Source organism: Bubalus kerabau, chromosome 18 (genome assembly GCF_029407905.1).
Source record: "Bubalus kerabau isolate K-KA32 ecotype Philippines breed swamp buffalo chromosome 18, PCC_UOA_SB_1v2, whole genome shotgun sequence".
Lineage (NCBI taxonomy): Eukaryota > Metazoa > Chordata > Mammalia > Artiodactyla > Bovidae > Bubalus > Bubalus kerabau.
In genome coordinates this window covers 58427736-58447003 of record NC_073641.1, presented here as the reverse complement: position 1 = coordinate 58447003, position 19268 = coordinate 58427736, and the positions used below count along the sequence as shown (strand labels likewise).

The following is a 19268-nucleotide window of genomic DNA, read 5'->3' as shown; positions in this document are numbered from 1 at the left end:
ACTAGAAGAAAAGATCATTTCTGACACTCTGAAGACAATACCCAACAACGGGTCTTCTCTTAACAGCCTCAATTTTGGATGCCAGAGGCACTCGGCAAGCATGGCATGAATCAGGGGCTGATAAGGCTTTAGACATCCACGTTGTGCGCCAGGCAAACCCACACACAGCAGAGATTCCATGGACAACATCAGAGCTAAAATACTCAGGATATTACTAAAACTGAAGCTTTGAATGAAAATGATCAATTTCCACTTTGATAAATGAAAACTAGAGTCTGCTCCTACTAGTGAATTAAAAAAGCAAAAAGCAACCTAAGATCGTATTCTCCATTTCCACTAGCTTATACTTTAAAATCTAAGAAACTTGGAACTAGAGCGAAAAGGGAAACATCATTGTTAAATATCTTTAAATATTTGGATGTAATTTATAAGAAAAAGGTTTGTAGTTTCACATATGTACCATATTTTTCATAAACTATAAAAATAAACCAGTTAAAGTTCCTTGCTATAACTCTCAGATATCCTACACAATGTAACAATTTGCAAGCTGTTGTTTTGAACTTATCCCAAAGGTATTTGGAAGTTAAAACCATCAGGTATGACAAGGAAATATATATTCATTCTAAAAAGATGACTTAGATGAAGTAAGGTTTCCAAGCTACAGTCAATAGTCCAAGACATATCCATTCAAAGACAGGAACTCAGCTGCAGAAGGAATTTCATTACCATCCCTTCCTCCAGTTTATGAGCCGTTTCCTCCATTGACAAAGATGGATTTGGATTTTATGCAACTCATGAGCAACAGAGCCCCAAGCAAGAGCACACAAGGCCACCTCTGGACCACCCGTGAAATTCCCCTGGGGGGACTAGAGTTGGGCAAATCAGTAGCAGCTGCAATCTTGTGTAAGTAAGTAAATGAAGTCGCTCAGTCGTGTCAAACTCTTTTTGCGACCCCATGGACTGTAGCCTACCAGGCTCCTCTGTGGCTCCTCTGTCCATGGGATTTTCCAGGCAATAGTACTGGAGTGGATTGCCATTTCCTTCTCCAGTGGATCTTCCTGACCCAGGGATTGAACCTGGGTCTCCTGCATTGTAGACAGACGCTTTACCGTCTGAGCCACCAGGGAAGTCCTGTGTCAGATCAGATCAGATCAGTCGCTCAGTTGTGTCCGACTCTTTGCAACCCCATGAATCGCAGCACGCCAGGCCTCCCTGTCCATCACCAACTCCCAGAGTTCACTCAGACTCACGTCCATCAAGTCAGTGATGCCATCCAGCCATCTCATCCTCTGTCGTCCCCTTCTCCTCCTGCCCTCAATCCCTCCCAGCATCAGAGTCTTTTCCAATGAGTCAACTCTTCATATGAGGTGGCCAAAGTACTGGAGTTTCAGCCTTAGCATCATTCCTTCCAAAGAAATCCCAGGGCTGATCTCCTTCAGAATGGACTGGTTGGATCTCCTTGCAGTCCAAGGGACTCTCAAGAGTCTTCTCCAACACCACAGTTCAAAAGCATCAATTCTTCTGCGCTGAGCCTTCTTCACAGTCCAATTCTCACATCCATACATGACCACAAGAAAAACCATAGCCTTGACTAGACGAACCTTTGTTGGCAAAGTAATGTCTCTGCTTTTGAATATGCTATCTAGGTTGGTCATAACCTTCCTTCCAAGGAGTAAGCGTCTTTTAATTTCATGGCTGCAGTCACCATCTGCAGTGATTTTGGAGCCCAGAAAAAGAAAGTCTGATGCTGTTTCCACTGTTTCCCCATCTATTTCCCATGAAGTGGTGGGACCGGATGCCATGATCTTCGTTTTCTGAATGTTGAGCTTTAAGCCAACTTTTTCACTCTCCTCTTTCACTTTCATCACCAGGCTCTTTAGTTCCTCTTCACTTTCCGCCATAAGGGTGGTGTCATCTGCATATCTGAGGTTATTGATATTTCTCCCAGCAATCTTGATTCCAGCTTGTGTTTCTTCCAGTCCAGCATTTCTCATGAAGTACTCTGCATATAAGTTAAATAAACAGGGTGACAATATACAGCCTTGACGAACTCCTTTTCCTATTTGGAACCAGTCTGTTGTTCCATGTCCAGTTCTAACTGTTGCTTCCTGACCTGCATACAGATTTCTCAAGAGGCAGATCAGGTGGTCTGGTATTTCCATCTCTTTCAGAATTTTCCACAGTTTATTGTGATCCACACAGTCAAAGGCTTTGGCATAGTCAATAAAGCAGAAATAGATGTTTTTCTGGAACTCTCTTGCTTTTTCCATGATCCAGTGGATGTTGGCAATTTGATCTCTGGTTCCTCTGCCTTTTCTAAAACTAGCTTAAACATCAGGAAGTTCACGGTTCACATATTGCTGAAGCCTGACTTGGAGAATTTTGAGCATTACCTTACTAGCATGTGAGATGAGTGCAATTGTGCGGTAGTTTGAGCATTCTTTGGCATTGCCTGTACCAGTCCCTAAATCTCACTGTTCGAATGAATAGCTTTAATCCTTATTTTTTTATTTGGCTGTTATTTCCCCTGAAATTTTGAATATTTTAAAAATATTGAGTGCGTACATAATTTTTTGTTTTTTTATTATGTGTAGCTGCTACAGGAGAGCTTGAGGGGAAGAGGTCAAGAGCTCTTTTCAAGAGACTTTATCACCAACAAAAAAGTCCTTCAGCTGGGTTTGAAAACAAAGCTACCGAGTACGTTGTCGAATTTAACAGGTCTCAATGATACTTGAGCAAATGTTATCCATTTGTAGTTCAAGAACATGTAAAAATATTTCCTTTGAATAATAAAGGCATAGTCAAGTGACACCAAGTCTCCCTCTGAAAGGTCTCCCAGGATGGAGTTACCTCATCACTTGAAAGAAGGCGGAGCTCCATCACCTGGACCATAGACTTCTTGTTTCCAGTAGACGCGATCAAACGTAAGCCTTGACTACTGAGAGAGGAGAAAGTCCCCTTCTGTCAAAAGTGACTTTTACGAACTGGCTCCTGTGACAGCAGGTAAGAAGTGCAGGTAAATCTGGAGGAAATGCCTGAGGTTAAGTCTTGGGGAGACCGTCAATATACCTACTGCAGATGCTCAAGACCCCCCAAAGACATGGTTGGATCAACTCAGCAAAGCCTCTATACAGGCCTGCAAAACCTGAAGGGTGATTCTGCCCTGGGAACCTTATGATTCCACCTTTCTAAGTTTCCTCGCTCACTGCTTCCACACTTGGCAGCATGCAGTTTTCAAAAGGGGTTGGGTTGGACTCCCCACTGGGGGTCCAGTGGTGAAGACTCCATGCTTCCACTGAAGGGGGCGCGGGTCTGATCCCACAAACCATGAAGCCAAAAAAAGGGGGAGAAGGCAGAAGAAAAAGAAAAATGTATTGAACTGAATAAAACTGAAAATACAACATATCAGCTTAAAATATTTTTTTAAAGTGGAGGAGGGTCTGCATTGTCACCAGCTCTCTGTGAGGCCTGGGGCCTCAGTTTCTTCATCTATAAAATGAGGTGATTAAACTGAAGCAAAGATCGCCTACCTTTTATTTCATCACACAGGTGCTTGCCTTTGAAAGGTTTTAGTTACTAACAAAATAAATAATACAGTTTACTAGGTCAGAGCAACTGCAACTTGACTGTAGAATTAAGCCTCTTCCCCAGTTGTTTGAAATACCAAAAGCAGGTCAGTACCATCAGAGAACTGGGGCATTCAGGGTCTTAGCTGATTTTAATAGATTTACTCGATGACTCTTGGGCTGCAACCCGCAACTCCAGATGTCCATTTCATCCAGCGCTGCACAGGTCAGCAAAGCACACACAGAGAAGCACCCATGAGGCTTTATGGAAGCAGACAAAGCAGAAGTGGGCACCTACGTAGCATTCGGCTCCACGCCAGACCCAGAAAGTGAGAAGTGACTCTGGACTCAAGCGTCCTGGTCTATGACAAGTAAGGAAACTATTTGTTCTGTGGTTTTCATCGTTCAGTCACTAAGTTGTATCTGATTCTTTGTGATCCAATGGACCACAGCACGTCAGGTTCCCCTGTCCTTCACCAACTCCCACAATTTGCTCAGATTCATGTCCATTGAGTTGGTCATGCTATTTAACCATCTGTTTTGAGGGCTGTGCTAACAAGGTCAAGGTATGAATTCTCCCAGCCTTTTAGTTCAGTTAGGCCCAGCCTATACTAGGATGTATGCTATGCTAAGTCACTTCAGTCGTGTCCGACTCTGTGCGACCCCATAGACGGCAGTCCACCAGGCTCCCCCGTCCCTGGGATTCTCCAGGCAAGAACACTGGAGTGGGTTGCCATTTCCTTCTCCAATGCATGAAAGTGAAAAGTGAAAGTGAAGTCGTTCAGTCGTGTCAGACTCTTCACAACCCCATGGATTGCAGCCTAACAGGCTCCTCCGTCCATGGGATTTTCCAAGCAAGAGTACTGGAGTGGGGTGCCATTGCCTTCTCCGATCCTAGGATGTAAGTTTCCACAAAGCCAGGTCAGGTACCAGGCCTGATGCCCAGGGGGCACGACTCAGCCAAGCTTGTGGGAACAGGGGGGTGGGCATGGGGTGGGGCAACAGGCATTACTCAGGCTCGTTTCTGCGTGAGCAGCCCTGGCAGGTACACCTGGCAGGTATACCTGGCAGGTACACAGAAGCCTGTGTTCAATTCCATCCACCTCAAGAATGGACCACCGAAGTCAGATGCAGCCTTCACAAGACAAGCGGACTTTAGGTCCCAGAAGTCAGGCAGGCAGAGAGGAATGAGCTTGCCCCAAAGAGCTAAAGCACGAGCTATAGTAACAGCACTCAGGCCAACTCCTGAGTTTATTAACCAAATACTGGAAATGATAAACCATCGGGTGGACCAACTATAGACGATCTACCAAGATAGGGTACTGGAAAGGTATCCATCTGTGAAAAGCCACCCTGGATGCGAGTGAGAGAGGGTGGTGCTTCAAAATTCTAAAGGAAGATGACTCCAAGCTCTGAATTCTACGCCAAACCAAACCAGCAGCCCACTGGATGGGTGAGATATAGACGTTTCCACACACAAGTTCCCAAAATGTGCTGTTTCCTCTGTCCTCTCTCCAAGGTAGAGGGTGTGCTTTCTCAGGATGAAGAGTCTACCAAGAAAGAGTGCAGCAACACAGAAAACAGACAGGCAAAGCACGAACACAAGGAAACCTTAAACCATCAGGAATAACCTCAAGGAGAAGAAACAGGGGCTCCCCCATTTCAGCTGACTGTCCCGACCCTGCTCTCAGCAGCAGGCCAGTAGCAGAGGCTCTCACCCTTGAGGTGGGGGTAAAGTGATGATGCAGATATCCTGGGGGAGAGGAGGTCCAGGGGACAATGTGTGGGGTGAGGACTCCAAGAAATGGGGCTCCCTGGGAGAGACAGAGAAACTGAAGTGTGGGCCTGATAGGCTTGACCTTTATCAGAAGGAGTTTTCTAGAAATGCTGGAGAGTTACAAAGACCTAACAGAAAAAAATGCTAGGAGCAAGGGCAAAATAGTTGTACCAGAAAGGGACCATAAACATGGCATCCTCCTCCAGCTCGCGTATGAACCACACTGATGTTGAGACAGAACCTGAAACGGTGACCTCATTTTAGTAGAGGGAGGAGGTCAACGGATTGCTAAATCCAGAAATGGCATTGTAAAAAATTTTGTAACTGTGCGTGGTGATAGGGCTTCCCTAGGGGTACAGTGGTAAAGAATCCTTTACCACTGCCAATGCAGGAGGTGCCAGAGACATGGGTTCAATCGCTGGGTGGGGAAGATCCCCTGGAGAAGGAACTGGAAACCCACTCCAGTATTCTTGCCTGGGAAATCCCATGGACAGAGGAGCCTGGTGGGCTACAGTCCACTGGGTCGCAAAGAGTTGGACACGACTGAGCGACTAAGCACACACTCATGTGTGGTGATGGATGTTGGATTTACTGGAGTGATCATTTCACAATGTATATAAATGAAAGTCAAGGAAGCGAAAGTGCTAGTCAGTCGTGTCCGACACTATCAAATCATTATAGTGTACATCTGAAACTAATATAACGTTCATCAATTATACCCCCAAAATTTTACTAATGTAAATATAAAATAAATGCAGGGGGAAAAAAAGAAATGGCATTTTAAGCACATTATCTAGAAAAGCCTAAACAGAGCTAAAAGCAGAAAATTAACAACAGTTTCCCTGAGAAACAGGACTTGGAAGTGGGAAGAGGTGAGCAAGAGACTGCTCTAATTTTATTAAAAATCTGGTGGAATTCATTGATCTAATTAAGAGGGAGAGGAGAGACGAAAAAGAGTATTTTATTTTCCTGTATAGCATTCTTCAGGCTTCCCAGATGGCGTTAGTGATAAAGAATACACATGCAGATGCAGGAGACATAAGAAAGGGGGGTTTGAGTCCCAGGTCAGGAAGATCCCCTGGAGGAGGGCATGGCAACCCTCTCCAGTATTCTCGCCTGGAGAATCCCCATGAACAGAGGAGCCTGGAGGGCTACAGTCCATGGGGTCACAAAGAGCTGGACATGACTTAGCAACTAAACAAGATGAAGATGCCGCCTGGAGTGGGAGGTAGTCACACCTCGCTCCACCTGTTTTCCTTTCAGGAATGCTGCCTTCATGCCCGAGACAAAAACACTTACTGCCCCAATGAACTGAAATCGGCAGAGAACAAAGAATCTTTGAAAATACCTGCATTGTACACTTCTGACAGCATGTGTGTAGCGACATGTGCAAACCCCAGACACAGGCAATCTCGCTTCTTCAGCAAATGGGAAACTTCCCCGAAAATATTTCCTGTTAAGCTCACAGACCACAGAGGCAACCACAACACTAAATTTGGTGCTCTTCTATGAAACATGCACCTTGAAAACTCATTGGTCTATGAGGACAAAGATGAAAATACATGATAAAATGTATTTTCATTTTTGTGCTGGCCAGGAAAGGGCACTTGCTGGTTGGAATCCTAGCAGACCCAGCTGCGAGCTGACCTGGCCCCTCGGAGACACCATGCTTTGACCTCCTGCCTGATAAAAATGCATTCACTGAAGAAATGGCCAAACACACACACATAAAGCCAAGAAAATGTAATCGAGCTTCCCCCCCATGCCGCACCCAATAGTTTCTGGGTTCCTGTTATCCTTCCCCATGAAATCAACAGTCAGGTTCCTCCTCCCTAAGCCGCCTCAACCTCAGGAGCTCATCCTCTTCCTTCAAAGAGATATTAGCCACCACTGGCAGGGGCCCCCAGCCACCTGCCCGCCAGGTCCTGGTCCTCAGCAGTCAGAGGAGGAGGTGTCCTTTAAGTCCAGCCCCCGTGGGCCCCCCAGAGCCCCTGCCGTCCCTGTCCCCCAGATCTCCACCCTTCCCTCTCCCTTCCTCCAAGCTCACGAGGGCCTACGCCCTTCACAGGACTCACCAGGCATCTGGGGAGCAGCAGGGGGTGGAGAATGGCATGGGGAGGCGGTGAGAACTCTACGGAAGGAAGGAATGAACATGGAAACAGCTAAAAACCCCGCCGCTGACATTCAAAATCAGATATCTTGATGGGCCTGAAGGGCAGGCACTGGGAAGAGAACAGATTTCCCCTGCTGCCTGGACTCAACGCTGGCCAAGGCTAGAGCTGATCGGAGGACCTAGACAAAGAGGGGACCAGGCAGACCAGGACAGGGAGTCTCCACAGAGACTGAGTCGTGATGCTGGGGCTGGAGGTGGCAGGGAGGCGCTGAGAGGAAGGGAGGGCCCCTTGTCTGGGGTGACTAGGAAAGCCAGGCTCTCGTGCTGGCCAGGAAAGGGCACTTGCTGGTTGGAATCCTAGCAGACCGGGCTGCGAGCTGACCTGGCCCCTCGGGGACACCATGCTTTGACCCTCCTGCCAAAGATGGTCCTTCAAAACCACCTTCCTGCTGTTGGTTTCCTCCACCCTCCCAGACTCTCTTCCCATCTGACCCAGCAGGTGGTCCTGGGAAACATCACCACCCCAAACCTGCATCCCAACACACCCTGTCCTTCAATCCAACCTGTCCCTAGGCATCACCCATATATCAACCTCGTGGGGACTGACTTGGATAACTTCAGTGGATGGCCCATGGGCACAGCAACCCCCCCAATCAGGAAAACACCCTCCTCCCCTGTGACCCCAACCTGCTGAACCCCAGAGACCCTCAGAACAGTTAATACCAGCTACTCCTCACTTACCCTGAGAGGCTGAGTCACTCCCCCCTCCTTCTCCCACAAGAAATCACTCAGCCCCTGCAGTGTTACCTCCGGAGTCTCCCCCACCCCATTGCCTCTCCTCACTACCACATGTTCCTCCAAAGGGGTCCTGACCCACCTCTGGCTCTGGGTTTTCCCTCTCCTAATTCATCCAAGGAGGGGTGATGGAAAGTCAGCAAGCAGAATCTGGTCCACTCGCTACATGAAGCTCTGAGCTAGAACTAACAGGGTGTCTCCCTTGCTCACCCAGCCCCAGTCACACTGGACTCCATGCTGTTCTGCAAACCCCCCAGGCTCACTTACCACAGGGCCTTTGCACACCCCGTTCTGTCAGGAGCATTCCACTACAGAGGTAGCTGTTTGGATCCTTCCCTAACTTTCTCTTTGGACATCAGCTCATGGTCGCTCCTCTGAGAGGCCAGCACTGACCATCCTCCAGGAAGGTAGCATCTCCTTGTCCCTTCCGGTCCCTAACCCTTCCTTTCCCTTGTCTCTGCTTTAGTTTTAGCCCAGCACCCAACATCTGGCTTCTCCTATTGGGCTTCCATTGTAGCTCAGATGGTAAAGAATCCACCTTCAATGTGGGAGACCTGGGCTGGGAAGATCCCCTGGAGGAGGGCATGGCAACCCACTCCAGTATCCTCACCTGGAGAATCCCCATGAACAGACGAGCCTGGCAGGCCACAGTCCATGGGGTCACAAAGAGTTGGACACAACTGAGCGACTGAGCACAGTATGTATAAATGAATATAAGTGTTTATAAGCACTATGTATACATTGTTCAAGCGTCCATGAATTAACTGAGCACCCAGCATATAATAACTGCTCAATACATATTAGTTCTCTTCCACTTTTATATACTGATCATCCTGTCTTCTCCCCAGTCTCCATACCCTCATTTGCTGCCTAAGGAAATCCTATTGGCTCCTCTTGGCCCATGTGTGATAGTTTAGTGCTCACAGCATAACCTCAGAATTACTTGCTTACTAATCTGCGCTTCTCACCAGGGATCAGAATGTGTCTTAGTCATCACTATATTCCCAGCAGCTAGGGATAATGATACAACACATTTATCTGTACTCGTTTGGATCAATCAGGCAGCTTAAAAACATTCACGCACAGCAGGACAAGAAGAGAAAGAGTAGCAAGAAGAAGCTGAGACAAAGTTATTACCCAAATAAGCATAACCATAAAACTGTGAGAAATCACTAAAAATGAGCTTTGTGGTTATTACACTAGAGAAGAAAACCTGATGGGTTTCTGGAATAAACATTAATCTGGTTAAAAACAGCCCTTTTTCTTAGGACCTCCCACCAGCAGCTCCTGGTCTTCAAAGACCAAGATCTAGAAAACAGCCTTACAGAGAAGCTCGTGAAAGGTACCCCGGATCTAATAATAAGCACATGCGGCCACCACTCAAGAAATGTTTGCTGAAAATAAAAATTGTCCACGATTTTCAATGACCTGAAGATTCTCTATTTTGCAAGACCTTTCTTAAACCATCCTCACCCTATCCAGGATAACCATGCATCTTTAATCATTTTAATAGTAGTAGTTTGACAGGCTATACCTGCCTATATATATATATATATATATACACACACAAGTATAGTATAGGGGAATATCCTCTGCTGCTGCTGCTGCTAAGTCTCTTCAGTCATGTCCGACTCTGTGTGACCCCACAGACGGCAGCCTACCAGGCTCCCCTGTCCCTGGGATTCTCCAGGCAAGAACACTGGAGCAGGTTGCCATTTCCTTCTCCAATGCATGAAAGTGAAAAGTGAAAGTGAAGTCACTCAGTCTTGCCCAACTCTTCACGATCTCATGGACTGTAACCTACCGGGCTCCTCCATCCATGGGATTTCCCAGGCAAGAGTACTGGAGTGGGGTGCCATCGCCTTCTCCAAAATATCCTCTAGTCCAGCCCAGTTCACTAAACCTTTGTGAGTATCTATAGCATTTCAGACCCCACAATGGTTCCAGGTATCTGAGAATAAGAATTTCTCAGATATATATCCTCAGCCTGAGGCAGGTGAGTCTCCCTAGACTGACAACAGCCAGCGCTTGTCCCCCATTTATTCCTGGGTCTGTCCCAAACAGAAAACCCTCATTATTAACCTTACTTTTACAGTTACATCTTCTCTTCTAGGGCTATTTTGTCGTGGTTGTTTAGTCACCAAGTCCTGTCTGACTCTTTTGCGACCCCATGGACCATACTCACCAGGCTCCTCTGTCCACAGGATTTCCCAGGCAAGAATACTTTAATGGGTTGCCATTTCCTTCTCCAGGGGATCTTCCCAACTCAGGGATTGAAACCGTGTCTCCTGCATTGGCAGGAGGATTTTTACCTATAAGCCACCAGGTAAGCTAGGCTATACATACAGTAAATCATACAAAGCTTTTATCAACTATTCCAAACCTTTCTGATATTCACTATTCCTAAACTGTAAAGCCCCAGAGAGCCCGTGGCATGCAATTTAGAAGTGTGATACATTGTTTCAACCAATTCACTGAACCAGCTGTATCTCCAAAGAGAGTAAGCTCTCAAAGCCAAGTGCAGACCAGGGACTTCTGGTATACCCTCTGGGCCCAGCGCCATGTAGGCCTGAAGCAGACACTCTTCCATGGCTCCTCAGGCCCAGATGGAGCTGATATAAGGTGGGGGATGTGAACCAGACTTGCTAATAGGCTTAAAAAGATCCCTCTCAATGTAGAAACAATCCTCTCCCAATAAAGTTATTTTCACCTATGCTGAAACCATTAAGTGAAATTCTGTAATACTTGTAAAATGTAAGCCCTAATTTTTGGCTCCCATGTGTGCTGTGCTGTGCTTAGTCGCTCAGTTGTGTCCAGCTCTTTGTGACCCCCTGGACTGTAGCCCTCCAGGCTCCTCTGTCCATGAGGATTCTCCAGATAAGAATACTGGAGTGGGTTGCCATGCCTCCTCCAGTCTGCTCCCATATCTGTCTTCTATTATTCTTTAGAGTGATAGAATTAAAGAAAAAAAAAGAAAGTATGTGGCTTCATGACCTAGGCCCATGAGCCAGGTTAGGACTGTGCTATTGATATGGCAGCCACTAACCACATGTGGCTATTTAAATTGAAGTTTAAATTCAAGAAAATTTAACATACAGTTCCTGAGTCATACTAGCCACACACTGTAAATTCAATAACCACAGCAGGCTATTTGCTACCCTATAAGACAGAGCAAATGTAGACCATTTCCATCACTGCAAATTTTCTATGGAACAGTACAAAGTCATCTTTAATAATTCAATTAACTTCTATGGGCCTGTTTCCTCTTCTGTAAAAAGAGAACAATATCTGCTTCTCTTGTTGCTGTAAAACTTAAATGAGGTGCTAACTGTGAGCATCTTTAATCATTTTAATATTTGTAGTTTGACAAACTCTACCTGCTTCTACATTTATATATACAGTCATAGTTTGAGGAGAGCAGCAGTCATTAATAGTAGCGGCTGTGAAAGGAGTTACTATCAAGTAGAACAAAGAATTTCTATTTCAGGCCATGTGAACAGAAGGATGCTGTCCAGGAGGATGGGGGAAAACCCACACTGTTCAGATCATCTCAGAATGCTGCATTTGAGGAAGAATGTGGATAACTGAAGCGTGTTCAGAAGAGCCTGGTGAGTCGAAGGAGCCCAGGATTTCTCACCTGGGGAAGACAGACTCAGTGGAAATGGAGAACAGAACAAATCTGGAAACAGACAAAGGACTGTCGTGGGGAGGGAGCCCAGATCTTGGGCAGCTGGAGAGGTAACAAAGAGGTGAGTTTAACTCAGTATTAGAAAAATAGTTGCTAGTCAAGAGTTGTCCTGCAGTGGAAATGCTGCCTTATGGAGAAGACTTCATGACCCAGAGAGTGCTCAAATGCAGTGATTCTTAAACTTGAGTCACCTGAGGAGCTGTAGAAAACTTAGATGTTCTGGCCCCACCTCCAGGGATTCTGGTTGAAGGAATGGGGTGGAGCCCACGATCTGCATCTCTACAAGCACCCCGGAGATCGCCATGAAGATGCTGGTGGCTACTGGCTCTTTGAGGGATACTATTCTGACATCAGCTGACCGAACCCAACAGTGATGGCATAGAGGGGGCTCTTGACATCAAGTGAGAGTTGGATTCTGCAACCTTCCAAACCAACTCTAGAGGACAGGCCTCCAAGGACTCTCAGTGGGTCCTGGGCATTTCAGACTGCACAGGTGCCCAGTCTGAGAAATGGAAAAAGTCAGAGAACTCAAGGTCTCCTGCCAGGCACACCCTTGTGTCATCACCTCAGACTAATCACCTTCTTGCAGTTGAACTAACCATGTAAGTGGAGTGTACTGTTACCATGAAGTGCCAGATGCTCTGAGGAAAAAGGCCCAGCATAGACTTCTCTGCATGCATGGTCTCCAACTGCGGGTTCAAGACTAAATCACATCAGAATAGCTTTCTAGGTGGCATCGTGAAGGACTCAATTTCAGTATCATGACCATCAAGGAGCACAAGAGGGACCTTCTCCTCCAGCCCTTGCTATCCAAGGCAATCACCATATGGCCATTCAAAACACAGTGAGAGCTCGTCACTCCTTTCACCAAAACCAGACATTTCATGCAAAGATTTGTGCCTGAATTTTTTCAAAAGCTTCACTCATAACAGCCAACCATGAAAATAACCCAAAAGAACATCCACTGGCAAATGGATAAACAAATTGTGGTATATCCCTGAAGCAGCAGCGCTGTGCTATGCTCACTCAGTCCTGTCCGACTCTGTGCAACCCCATGGACTGGAGCCCGCCAGGCTCCTCTGTCCATGGGATTTTTCAGGCAGGAATACTGGAATGGCTTGCCCTTTCCCCCCCAGGGGCTCTTCCCAACCCAGAGATCAAACCCGCGACTCCTGTGTCTCCTACATTGGCAGGTGAGCTCTTTACCACTGAGCCCTCCAGAAAGCCCCCAAAGAGGCAGACTAGTCAGCAAAAATAAGAAACAAGCCACTGATAAACACAATAAGGATGAATCTCAAAGCTTTACGCTGGGTAAGCAAAGCCAGGCACAAAAGACATCATATTATAAGGTATCATTTACAAGAAACTTCAGGGAAGACAAATCTAATCTATAGTGAGAGAAAACAGATCAATCCCTGGGGTGGGTGTGGATGGGAAAGGAACTCAAAGTAATCTTTTTTTTTTTTAATTTTATTTTATTTTTAAACTTTACATAATTGTATTAGTTTTTTAAGAGAGGTGAAATGTTCTAGATCTTGATTGCCATTTTGATTCCACAGGTGTTTACACTTGGCTGTTCCCTTAGAATGTGTGTGTTTTTATTGACAGTATACTGCACGAAGTTATTTCTTTAAAAACAAAAGCAAATGGGGCATTTTCTGTTCCACTGGGTTCATTCTATTTGATGGTGTACTTAAAACTGGTGTCACTGGTTGCCTCTGGGAAGAAATAGGCAGTCAAGGACAGGCGTGGGAAAGACATCTAATTTCATACTTTTAAACTTCTGAACTATGAGGCATCATTAGCCATTTTTAAATCCATAAAATTTAAGATAAGAAAAAGAATTTATAAACATGTCCCTCATTGGTAAAGTGAGAGAGACCCAACCCTATGACTACTGGACTATTGCCCAATCTATTTCAGGTTGTGGAAACCCTGCTTCTTGAGACAGGAACTATATGGTCTGCATTGTACTAAACTCCTCTGCTGCTGCTGCTAAGGCGCTTCAGTCGTGTCCGACTCTGTGCGACCCCAGAGACGGCAGCCCCCCAGGCTCCCCGGTCCCTGGGATTCTCCTCTGAGCTCTGAGTAAATAACAACTGTTTAAAGCATTATTTAGGAGTTTAGTGTTTTTCAAAAATACATCAAAGATAAGAATGTGCACACACAACCACAGTTTTAAAATAATTATAACTTGAACATCAGGTAACTACCACCACCGAAGTCAAAAAACAGAACACTGCCTACAGCCCAGAACCTTTCATGTGCCTTCTGTGATCAAACCTCCTCCCTCTACTCTTGATTTTACAGATAAGAATGTCTTTTATCTATATATCCCTAATCAATACTGTTCAGGTTTGGACATCTTAAAACTTTCAAAAAACTGAATCATTCTGTACATATTATTAAAGGTGCTTTTCTTCCCCAAATTGCATTTGTCAAATTCATCTACATTGTTGCCTATAGCTCTAGTTTATTTTTATTGCTCTATGGAAAGAATTTTATGGTAAGAATAAATGAATAAACCACAATTTACCTGCCCACTAAAATATTCCTGGGCACTCACACAAGGCATTTTGGGGTCTCCATTGCCTAAAGAAAAAACAGATCCAAACATGAAGTATGACACTCAAGGCAACCACTGCCCCCAGATGGGTCGCCAAAATGCCTAGCCAGTCTCATCTCCCCTACTTTTTCCCACTACCTCATGTGGCACTGCATCAGTTGAATATATTGGTGGAAATAAGTACATTAAGTACAATTCCTTAGGCCTGGAGTGTTGTCCACCATGCACTGCTGCTGCTGCTGCTAAGTAGCTTCAGTCGTGTCCGACTCTGTGCGACCCCATAGACAGCAGCCCACCTGGCTCCCCCGTCCCTGGGATTCTCCAGGCAAGAACACTGGAGTGGGTTGCCATTTCCTTCTCCAATGCAGAAAAGTGAAAAGTGAAAATGAAGTCGCTCAGTCGTGTCCGACTCTGAGGGACCCCATGGACTGCAGCCTACCAGGCTCCTCCGCCCATGGGATTTTCCAGGCAAGAGTATTGGAGTGGGGTGCCATCGCCTTCATGCACTAGATCTACCCAAATCATTCCTGTCCGTCAAAATCTGATTCAAGCATGGTCTCCTTAAGAAGACCCCACAGCCTCATCTATCCAGGATGTCACCTGCCCAACAAAAAGCTGCATCAAAATGAATGATTCCTTCTCTGACTCTTCAACCACACTCATGCCATTCAGCCTTGAGTTATACCCATACGGTCATGCCCCTGTCTCAGCTTTTGTCCTTCCAATACACAGCACTAAAATCTTGCAAAAAATGGGCAGATAATAAATGTTAAGGCTTTTGAACTCAAACTCAAATTCCTGAGAGCTACTGCTGGTACCAGGTACTAAACAGTCAAAAATATGTATTTAAAAAGTTAATTTTCACAAACATAACATCAGTGAAAGTGAAATCATCATGATTGCTTCATACAAATTTGGGTTCTTCATGCTTCTAACACTGATTTTTTATTTAAAAAAAACAAAACAAAACAGAGCTTTATGTTATGCTGTATACTTAATTATACTTTGCTAACTACATGATCTACTCTTTAGACATAGTACTTCAGTTTATGAAACCACTCTTATGTTTTGCCATTTAAGTTTTATTCGATTTTCACTATTATAAATAAAACATTAGTGAGCATAAAAATACAGAGTTTTAGAGTTCTTGGGACACAGAATGTCAGTGCCAGATAATTTAAGATAGCTTGATAAGAGGTACACTATTTAGAGAAAACAAAGTCCTTGAAAGAATATTTCAACCTAGGAGCAACAATGGGGAAAACTACAACATTTTAATGAAATTAATAAATGGGTCAGAAATTCCAATTAACAAGTACTTCAAATTTCAAAAGCAGGACAGTCATTTTTCTGTCCATGAAAATATACAATAGGATTGTAAATTCTCCAAAAAGGAGAAATAAAACAGATAAACAGAAAACCTATGGCCAGTGTTTGCCTTGCTATCATACTTATTAAAAAAATATATGGATGGAAGACATCATTCACAAATAAAATTAAATATGCCTTTCAATTATTTAATGCAAAAATCATTATTTTCAATAGACATTAAAAATATATCACAGGAAAAAATGTTTGCAACTCATGTTACAGAAATTAGGCTAAAGTTCTTAATATAAAAAGAGTTCTAACATAGGAACTCTAAATAGGAAAAGCCTAATAACTCAATTAAAAATATGGATAAAAGTTTTCTGTAAACAGATAATGCATAGAAAAGATAATTATAATGGTTCCTGAACATAATAAAAAATGCTCAAGCTCAGAGAAATGCAAAACCATAACACGATAGCGGATAGCCTTTTTTACCTATCAGATTTACAAATCAAAATGTTTGCTAAAATGCTGTTGCTGCTGCTGCTGCTGGTAAGTCGCTTCAGTCATGTCCGACTCTGTGCGACCCCATAGACAGCAGCCCATCAGGCTCCTCCGTCCCTGGGATTTTCCAGGCAAGAACACTGGAGTGGGTTGCCATTTCCTTCTCCAATGCATGAAAGTGAAAAGTGAAAGTGAAGTCGCTCAGTCGTGTCCGACTCTGAGGGACCCCATGGACTGCAGCCTACCAGGCTCCTCCATCCATGGGATTTTCCAGGCAAGAATACTGGAGTGGGGTGCCATTGCCTTCTCCAAAATGCTGTTGGCAAGGGTATAAAAAGAAATAGGCAGTCACATGCATTGTTGGTAGGAGCATAAATTGGGAACACTCCAAGGAAGTATAATAATGCAATGACAGCCATCAAAACTACAAGGGCGCATCCCGTCTGACCCAACAATTCCACTTCTGGGACTTCCTCCTACAGCAATACTTGCTTACATGCAAAATAATGCACGTTCAGACCCTTAGCTATAACGCTGTCATAGCAAAAGTTTGTAAAGAATCTTATTCTGTCAGTAGGAGACAGGTTAATCTGTGACATCCATACAGTGGGGCTCAGCTGATCACAAGAAAGTGATCGCCAAACTGCGCTAAGAAGAAAAATAGCCCAGATAGTAGTCCACAATTTGCAGAGAATATTTTGTATGTGTTGAAATATGCACTATCTGGAAAGACACACAGGAAACTGGTAACACTGGTTGCTTCTGGTAGGAAAGTGGGTAGCCAGAGGCATAGGAAAGACATTTACAGACTGTTTAACTTTTTGTACCTTAAACTTGTGAACTCTGAGGCTATTAGCTATTTTTTTTTAATAAATAAAGTTTAAAATTAATAATTTTAAAAACATGTTCCTCATTGGTAAAATGAGAGAGATACAGCCCAATGACTATTGTTGCCCAATTTACCATCATACATATATCTTCCTGATTTTGAGTGCTCACTATAACTTCATAACAGGTTAGAGAAATACAGAATAAGCTCTAGAAACAATGATAGCTAAGAGACCCAAAGTAAGGTTAATTCACACTCAGGGGCTCTATTAAGAAACAGTTTGTTTCAAGACAAGATCAGTCTGGCACAGATCTGCAGATAAACATTATGGTTAAACGAGCTAACTGAGGAGGTGGCAGGTTGTGTATGTTTTGGTCGTTTATTTCCTAACTTTATTAAGGTTAAGAAACCAATGTCCTGTGTCAAGATATGTATGGGTCACTGAAGCTCTGCTTATTTTGCACAGTGTCGGTCATGCTTGTTATGAGAACACAGGTGCAAACAAAGCAGCTTTTTCTCCACCCCCATTAGACTGGTAACAGATGACCAGGCAGGGGCTTCCACGAAGGAGCCAGACATTTCCGGTCTTTAGGGCGAAGGGCGCTTTTGGAAGAGACAAACCTGTTGATCAGGGGCTTTTCAGAGAACATTCCTGGGTAGTCTCTTTATTCTTCAGCTAAAAATAAGACTGTTTTTTACACTATGCACACCTGGGGAGCGGGGTGATGTCCATAATCCACCTGTCTGCCTCCTGTTTTCTTCTCGGGGAGCAGAGACAGTACACCCAAGCCTCCGGGTGGGATGGGAAAACAAATCACTCGGTGCCCGTCTCAGCTGACTGATGGCGACGGCTCACTCTTGAGCGTGTGCCCAAGCTGGTCCAGATATGCCCTCTCTGGGGGCAAGAACGGACACAGGTTCAAGTGCGTGTGGTCCGGCGGGCTTTGGGCGAGCAGGTCACGACCTGCGAGTTTCAGAAAGCCAAGGGTCCAGTGCGCTCGGGGGCACACCTGCCGGTCCAGGTGCGTGCGGGGTCAGCCCATCGTCTCGCCCGCGAGGCGGGGCTACCCCCACGGAGGATGACAGCTGCTTACAGCGGGAGGTGAGTCTGGAGGAAAGTTGGGAGTGTGTGTAGACCTGTGCGGGGAAGGGTGGCCGCGAAAGCGGGCCAGGGCGTATACCTTCCTCCGCAGGGTCCGCCGTGCACCGCTCCCCACCGCCCCATATCGGGTCCCGGGCGCGCCCTCCGTCCGCTCCCGGGCGCCCCAAGGTCACCTGCCCGCACCCCCCGCCCCACCCATCCCGAGCTCTCACCAGAACACCAGGTTGGCCCCGACGAAGGCGAGCAGGCTGTGCAGCGGCCTCTTCCAGCTCAGGAGCTCGTCGGCGCGGCCGCCCAGCCACAGCGCCGGCTCCCCCAGCAGCCAGGTCACCACGGCGGCCACCCCGCCCGCGGCCTCCTCCACCTGCCTGCCCGCGCCCGCCGCCGCCCCTTCCTCTGGGGGCGCGGCCCCCTCCGGCTCCTCTGGAGGAGCCCGGGTCAGCGGCGGCGGCGCCTGGGGGGCGGCGGCTGGAGCCGGGGATCCCTGCTCAGCAGGCTCCGGGGGCGCCGGGCTCGCCATCTTCGGCGGCGCGGGCGGGGACGGGCTCGGGCGCGCGCGCGCGCCTCGGTGTCGCGCCGAGAGGGCGGCGGGTCCCCGCGCGGGGCGCGCACCGCGGGGCGCCGGCGGCTGGGTGCCTTGTGACGTCAGCGTCGGCCGCGGCGGGGCGCCTCCCGGGGGAAGTGGGTGCGGCCGGGTTGGCGCGGGGCTGGGCGGGGCCGGGCGGCGTCCCCGGGGGAGCGGGGGCCCTCAAGCGGGGCCACCGGAGTGATCCCCTTTTCCCTTCCCAGCCGCCGCCCGCCCGCTTATCTAAAAGGGAGTCTCCGGGCCACTGGCGGAAGCAATTGGCCGTCCTCACTTTCTCCAGCCAGGGCCTCCGGTCGCTCATCCTGCAGCTTTAGAGGGCATAATGGGGCGCCCCTGAGCCTGGCAGCGTGTTTCAGCCCCCAGTGATCCCCACCGAGTGCCCTTGCAGGGGCAGATTGCACCCCCATAGCCGAAATCTTCAGGACTCTTAA

General features: G+C 46.5%; 1 protein-coding gene across 1 annotated transcript in view; it reads right to left on the bottom strand.

Annotated features, from left to right (window-relative positions):
- Window positions 1–18783, bottom strand: part of LOC129633245 (reticulophagy regulator 1-like) — a 52346-nt gene extending 33563 nt beyond the window's left edge. Inside the window, exon 1 of the mRNA XM_055555132.1 lies at window positions 18464–18783. Coding sequence (XP_055411107.1) covers window positions 18464–18771 — 308 coding nt within the window. The 5' untranslated portion in view covers window positions 18772–18783. The remainder of the gene's footprint in view (window positions 1–18463) is intronic.
- Window positions 18784–19268: the final 485 nt, after the last annotated feature.